At 57.8% G+C, this 6465-nt stretch overlaps 1 protein-coding gene across 3 annotated transcripts; it reads left to right on the forward strand.

The window, feature by feature from the left end:
* The first annotated feature begins 1060 nt into the window (after nucleotides 1-1060).
* Nucleotides 1061-5488, forward strand: NUDT18 (nudix hydrolase 18). Of its 3 annotated transcripts, none has more exons than XM_025463183.3 (3): nucleotides 1061-1613; nucleotides 3523-3736; nucleotides 3982-4924. In XM_025463183.3, the coding sequence occupies exons 1-3, from the start codon at nucleotides 1608-1610 to the stop codon at nucleotides 4575-4577; spliced, it is 816 nt and encodes a 271-aa protein (XP_025318968.1). In that variant the 5' UTR covers nucleotides 1061-1607; the 3' UTR covers nucleotides 4578-4924. The 3 variants fall into 3 exon arrangements, with proteins under 3 accessions (XP_025318968.1, XP_025318966.1, XP_025318967.1); XM_025463181.3 differs by lacking the exon at nucleotides 1061-1613 and adding an exon at nucleotides 2386-2644 and having other exon boundaries at nucleotides 3982-5488; XM_025463182.3 differs by lacking the exon at nucleotides 1061-1613 and adding an exon at nucleotides 2387-2644 and having other exon boundaries at nucleotides 3544-3736; nucleotides 3982-5488.
* The last annotated feature ends 977 nt before the right edge of the window (nucleotides 5489-6465 follow it).

The raw sequence follows: 6465 nt of genomic DNA on the forward strand, positions 1-6465 counted from the left end.
GTCTACATTGCCTTCCTGCACATGTGCTCACACGCATGTCCATCCACGTGCTCTGAAATGGCTGCTTCAGGCTTTGCTCCCATGGGTGCTGCGAGTGCTATACTATGGATCTCCCAAGTGTGGCCACTCTTGCCCACCATGCTGCGTAGCCACCCCCACCAGCTGGTGCTCTGCCCTCTCTGGGTATGCAAGAGGCAGAGCAAACTTGAACGGAGAACTTTCTTTGTCTCTGGTTCTGAGGGCTTCTCCCTTAGCCCCCCTACCTCCCTCCCTCCACCTTTCCTGTGGGCCTGAGGGCCTCTGCTGTCTCAGTCTGGTGTGTTTGGTCTTCCACCCAATGCCTTGAGAAGGTCTGCTTTCTCCTTTTTCCTCAGCACTCCCGGAAGGGCTGGGTACACTGCCTCGAGGGTCCTCTGCCTCGTGTGTTCCTCACCACAGGGGTCATTAGGTCCACTTAACAGGGGAGGAGTGCTTTTCCCAGTGATAATGGGAGCGTGGAGCCGTGGTTTGCTGCAGTCTGCTCTTCCAGGCAGTCTGGTGTTTATCTTAGGCTGCCTCTGAGGCTCTCAGAGCCCTGCCAGACATGACCTCATTCTCTCTCAAATCATCCCTGGGAGGCAGAAAGGAGTCTGGGACCAACGCTATCCCCACTTCACAGATGTGAAAAAGGACATGTAGATACATACACACAGCAAATATGTTGACAAGTTGCTTTGTGGTCCCTGAGGCCTGATTCTCAGCCCCGCGAGTCCCAGTGTTTGGGAGGAGAGAGGCCTTGGATAGGGCTGGTGGCAGCAGTGTTCACCAAGTGCCTCAAATGCTTGAGGGTCCAGCAGGGATGCCACCCCACCTAACCCAGGGCCCTGCCCCCAAGGAACTTGCAGTCAATTCCCTATGTGAGAGGCGCCTAAGGAGGTCGGGCTGGTGTGGCTGGAATTCCTGAGAGAGACTACAGCTCTGTGGTGGTCCTGTAGGCATATTTCATGACAGTGGGCCTTTGTGTGGCGGCAACAAGTGCTGTGGCCAGGAGGGCTCACCCTGAGGGCTGGGCTGCCTGGTCATGATGACCTGTACAACAGTCTACAGAGCTCCTCCCAGGACGGTTCACCTCCCTGACAACCCTGTGGAAGAAGGGCTATTATGAGCCTACTCTACAGATGAGGAAACTAAGACCCACGACTCATCCAGGGGCACAGGGCCAGCCAGTGAGCTGCGGCTGGACATCTGGTTCCAAGTCCAGTACTTTATCAGCACGTTCCCAAAAGGAAGCTGGCAGGAGGGAAAGGGGAGACCTAACTGGGGATGAGGAGCTCTGATTCGGCTGCCTTTATAGTTTCACTCCAGCTGGCCCTGCCTTCCTGTCCTAAGAGTAGGTTAAAGGAAGCTCTGAGGAGGAAAGGTCAGTCTGGGAGAGAAGTAGGAACTCGCCAAAACAACCCACACCCTGCTCTCAGAGCGCCAGGCCACCAGGCCTTGTGAGCTCTGTGTGCGGGGAACAAAGCCGAAGGAGCAAGACCTGGTCCCTGCCCTCCCAGGGCTCTCAGTCTGCAGTGGAGAGGGCCCTAAAACTGCGTGGGACATGCAGCGGGCAAGGGGCCAGGACACCGATGAAGGTTGGGCTGGCTGATTACAGGCCCTCTTTCTGCCCCAAACCCCCTCCTCCCACCGCCAACCACACCTTGACCACCCCAGCCCTGCTCCCTCCCTCCTCTGAGCACCTGTCACACCTCTTGCCCAACCCAATCATTTAGCACTTGGCTTATAACCCTTGAGGGACTTTTCATTATATGTCTATGTCCACCTCCCCAGGGTCAGAATCCCCTCCAAGGCAGGAGCTAATGCTCCCCCTGCCGTGGAGACATGCGGTACATTTTTAGTGAAGAAATAAGGTTATCTGGGAAGTGATCAATTTGGGCAACGCCACGGTAGGCAGGCGTAAGAACGGTGGGTCCAAGCCGCGGCCCCCTCCCCCACCCTCCGGCCTCCGTGACGTCATCTGGCTTGTTGTGACGTCACCGTCGCCGGCTCCTGTGGCGCTCCGCAGCCCGCAGGCTGGATGACGTCATCGTCGGAACCCGCGCCGACAAGCGCTTGCTGGAGGAGTTAGAGAGGCTGGCGACTGGAGATGCGCGGAGGGAGGCGAGGGGTAACTGATGGAGACGCAGAAGCCCGGCGGCGGCGCCCAGCGCCCAGGCGCGGCTCCCGCCCCAGGCCCGGGTCCTACCCGGCTCCTAGCGGGCTCCCGGGCCGGCCCCGCCCCGCCCCGCCCCGCCCCGCGATGACCGACGCGAGCCAGCCAATCCGCGCAGGCCGCGGTGACGCCTAGCCAATCAGCGGGCAGGGCTCCTCGGGCGCTTCCGCGTTCGCGAGCGCCGGGCCCGGGTCGGCAGGGGGAGGGGGCGAGGGCGCCCGACCGCAGCCTCGCCGGCGTCCCGGCCTGCTCACTGCGGCCGCTCTCCGTCCTCCGGCCCCGGGGGACCCGATGGCCTCGGAGGGCCTGGCGAGGGTGCTGGCGGCGCTGCTGGGGGGCCAGGGGGTGAGCGTGCACGGCTATGATTCGGAGCCGGCCGGGGAGCCCCCGGCGCCGGTGCGGCTGCGGAAGAACGTCTGCTACGTGGTGCTGGCCGTGTTCCTCAACGAGCAGGTGAGCGCAGCCAGCCCCGGTGGGGACGGAGGACCTCCCGGCAGGAGCCACCGCTTCCTAGTGCGTGGTGCTCCCCAGTTTTGCAAAGCACTCTCACTCACACTTGCATCCGAGCCTTGAGCCTTGTGCGGCCCAGCCCTGAGCTGATCCGTCTATACAGAAGAGGAATCTGAGGCCCGGAGCCTGTTTCTTCCCTCCCAGTAGGCCTCAGTGTCTCGAAAGGAGGCCTGCCTTGTTCCTCTTCTTTCCCCAGAATCGAGCACAGTGCCTGCCCCTAGTGTGCTCAAAGATGTGCCCAGTGCCTCAGAGACCTCCTCTGGGTCCCACGAACAGTAATGGCATGACCTGCACTTGTACTCGGGCCTCCTGTCCCACTGTGCACTGCTCTTTTCTGCTGATCCTTGTACAAGTTGCTGCCACGACAGCTAGAAGGGGCCAGGGCCATAGGTAGGAGTTGTATGGGCTTGGGGGGTGGGTATTTCAAAGCCTAGGCCCCAGTGGGAGGCCCTGCCACAAGCAGTTCGTAAATCACCAGGGGAGATGAGAGAACTACAGAGACCCATGGCATATAGACAGGAATCAGTGCAGGACACATGGCAAAGCTCCCTGTGGGGCCTAATCCCCAGCCCCTGAAACAGCTCCCAAGAATCTTCACCCCTTTCCGAAACAGAAGTCTGAATGCAAAGAAGGGTAAATTACAGACAGCTGCAGGCCCCCAGGCACACAAGGGCCAGTCCCCTGGAGAGCTCAACGGTTTGAGGTGTGCACCAGTAAGGGGGTGTTGGGTGGCTGTGTTTGAGATAGGATCTCACCCCCGGGGCAAGGGCAGGTTTGCAGCGGAGCTGTGGTGGGGGTGAGGATCCTCTCTCTCCCCTCAGGATGAGGTTCTACTGATCCAGGAGGCCAAGAAAGAGTGCCGTGGATCATGGTACCTACCCGCGGGGAGAATGGAGCCTGGGGAGACCATCGTGGAGGCCCTGCAGCGGGAGGTGAAGGAGGAGGCCGGGCTGTACTGTGAGCCCCTGACATTGCTTTCTGTGGAGGAGCGGGGCCCATCCTGGATCCGCTTTGTGTTCCTCGCTCAAGCCACAGGTATGGCCCACCTGGTGGCAGTGTTTGTCAGGGGGCAGTTGACACCTTTCCCCTCAGCTTGTCCTCTGGTGCGATGAGCCCCTATTCTGTCCAGGACAAGCCTGGCATCTCCAGATCCCAGCCCCCACCAATCCCATTACCCTGGGTCAGGGTTAGGATCCTTGGGTGACCATTTACTCTGCCGGACCCAGCACTTCTCTCAACAGAGACCCTTTCTCCCACCCCATCCTCGACATCTCCTCCAGGTGGAATTCTCAAGACTTCCAAGGAGGCAGATGCAGAGTCCCTGCAGGCTGGCTGGTACCCACGAAGCTCCCTGCCCACCCCGCTGCGAGCCCAGGACATTCTGCACCTGGTAGAGCTAGCTGCCCGGTACCGCCAGCAAGCCAGGCACCCTCTTCTTCTGCCCCAGGAGCTTCCCTGCAGTCTGGTCTGCCAGCGACTCGTGGCCACTTTTACCAGTGTCCAGACAGTGTGGGTGCTGGTGGGCACAGAGGGGATGCCTCACTTGCCCATCACTGCCTGCGGCTTCAGTCCCATGGAGCAAAGGGGTGGCATCAAGATGGCCATCCTGCGGCTGCTACAGGAATGTCTGACCCTGCACCATTTGGCAGTGGAGACCAAGGGGTTGCTTGGACTGCAGCACCTGGGCAAGGACCACGCAGATGGCATCTGCTTGAATGTGCTGGTGACTGTGGCTTTTCGGAACCCAGGCATGCAGAGTGAGCCCCCAAAAGTTCGGGGTGAGAACTTTTTTTGGTGGAAGGTGATGGAGGAAGACCTACAAAGCCAGCTCTTACAGAGGCTTCAGGAATCATCGGTCGTCCCAGTCAACAGATAGGAAGGTGCCATCGTGGTGCAAGGAGCCGGGCACCTGTGCCCCACCCCCTACCGTGGCTCTGCCTTCCTAAGGGAGGCAGGAGGTTGGCAGTCAGAAGTCTTGTTGCATTGGGAGCAGGTGATTCTCTTAGTTCTCAGGGTAATTTCCTTTTCTGTGGAACAGGTCCCTACGCTGCACCAAAAGGACAGTGACTTTAACCAAACAAGGAGTTCAGAGCTCAAGGATCTAATTACTCTGTGGGCATGATGAGGGCACTACTCCCTAAGGGGAGGAGAGAACTTTCTGAACCTGAGATGGCATCTACTTATCATTTTCCATGCTCCCCTCAGTAAAGGCCTACATCCGGGTTCCAGGTTCTTAGGCACTTAGAACACAGACTGGGTGCGGGGTGGGGGTGGGAATGGGGGGGGTCATTCCAAGGGAGTGGGCCCCTTGCTGAGTAAATAGGTGGTACTTGCTTTGCCTTCCTTCCTAAATGTGTCTGTGGGGAGGAAGTGAGCAGGAAGCAGGGGACTGCATCAAGAAGGAAGCTCCTCCCTTGACCCACCACACCCTCCCAGCTCTTCCCAGACAGCAAGTGACCTGGGTGGGCAGGCTTCCTGCCATCCACCATGGCCTCTGTGGCCCACTGGGGCTCTCCTTCTCTTGCCTGCCTGTGTCCTCATCCCCTCCAGGGTTTGGCAGTGAGAACACTGGGAGCTTCAGGTGGGTGAGGAGCCATAAAGTAAAAGCCAGTCCCACCTCTTTTCCCCTGCTCCCTCCCTGCATCACTCTGCGGGCCACAAGCTTCTTGCCCCTGCCTTTCTACAACTCCAGCCGGAGCCAGACCGAAACCCTTTATTCATTTCTCCTGAGCCCAGCAGAATCATGATAAAAAGTATTATTATTAAAAAAAAAAAACTTTACTAAAACTTCAGGGAAAAATCATAGGAAGTAAACAAAGAAGATTTATCGTGTGCTACTCACTGCATGTAATACAGATTTCTGGTTCTGAGCAAGAGAACACTTGATTAGACCTTCCTTCTGAGGTGGCTGCACTCCAACACTGATGGACCAGGAAAAGGGCCCCCCATCCCATCCTCTCTTGGCTGCCATCTGTCTTTCTGGCCTTAGGCTGTGGTAGGAATCCTCTTGTCCCCTCTGAGGACAAACATCTCCCACATGATGGAATCAAAACCTTTCACGTTGGGTCACTTCTCTCAGTGTCTGAGGGACCCACCAGTCCATGTCAAAGGGCAGTCTTTGCTCCCACTTTATTTAGCCTGGAGTGTTTTTCAACCCTGCCCAATAGAATCACCTGGAGAGCTTGAAAAACAGCTTGGGACCCCTCCCCCAGAGACACTGATTCCACAGGGATTGCAAAAAGCAAATCAGGTGATTCTGACATACTGAGGTAAGAGCCACTCATCAGCCCTAAGTTTTCAACTTGCTCCGTCCTGGAGTTCTCTCAGCTACCTTCCCGAGAGCGTCCCCACACACATGCACCTAAGGACGAACTTTTTAAAAATAGGAGGCCCACTAACAGCATTCGTACAGCCCACGACATAAACACCCCGAAATGAGACTCGCATACAGATGCTCCAGATGGCCCATTCTTTCCCAGTGTCTCCGAGGCTAGCTGGCTCTCAGCTGTAAGTAAGCTGGGCAGAAATAGTGTTGCTTGGCCAAGAAAGAGCCTGGTTCCTGGCAGGCACTGAGGAACATCAGATTTGCGCTGCCAGAGCCTGTCTCTATTTACCACCACCACTACCACCCCCCGGCACACCACCCCCCTCCGCTCCAGTGTTGGAAAAGGAATCTTTCTTGGGGAAGAAGAAGGGCCTGAATGAGCAGTGGAGTCCTGTGCAGGAGGACACGAAGGGACGAAGGGTGCAGAACAGGGCCGCTG

The sequence above is a fragment of the Canis lupus genome, chromosome 25 (assembly GCF_003254725.2).
Source record: "Canis lupus dingo isolate Sandy chromosome 25, ASM325472v2, whole genome shotgun sequence".
In the NCBI taxonomy this organism is placed as follows: Eukaryota; Metazoa; Chordata; class Mammalia; order Carnivora; family Canidae; genus Canis; species Canis lupus.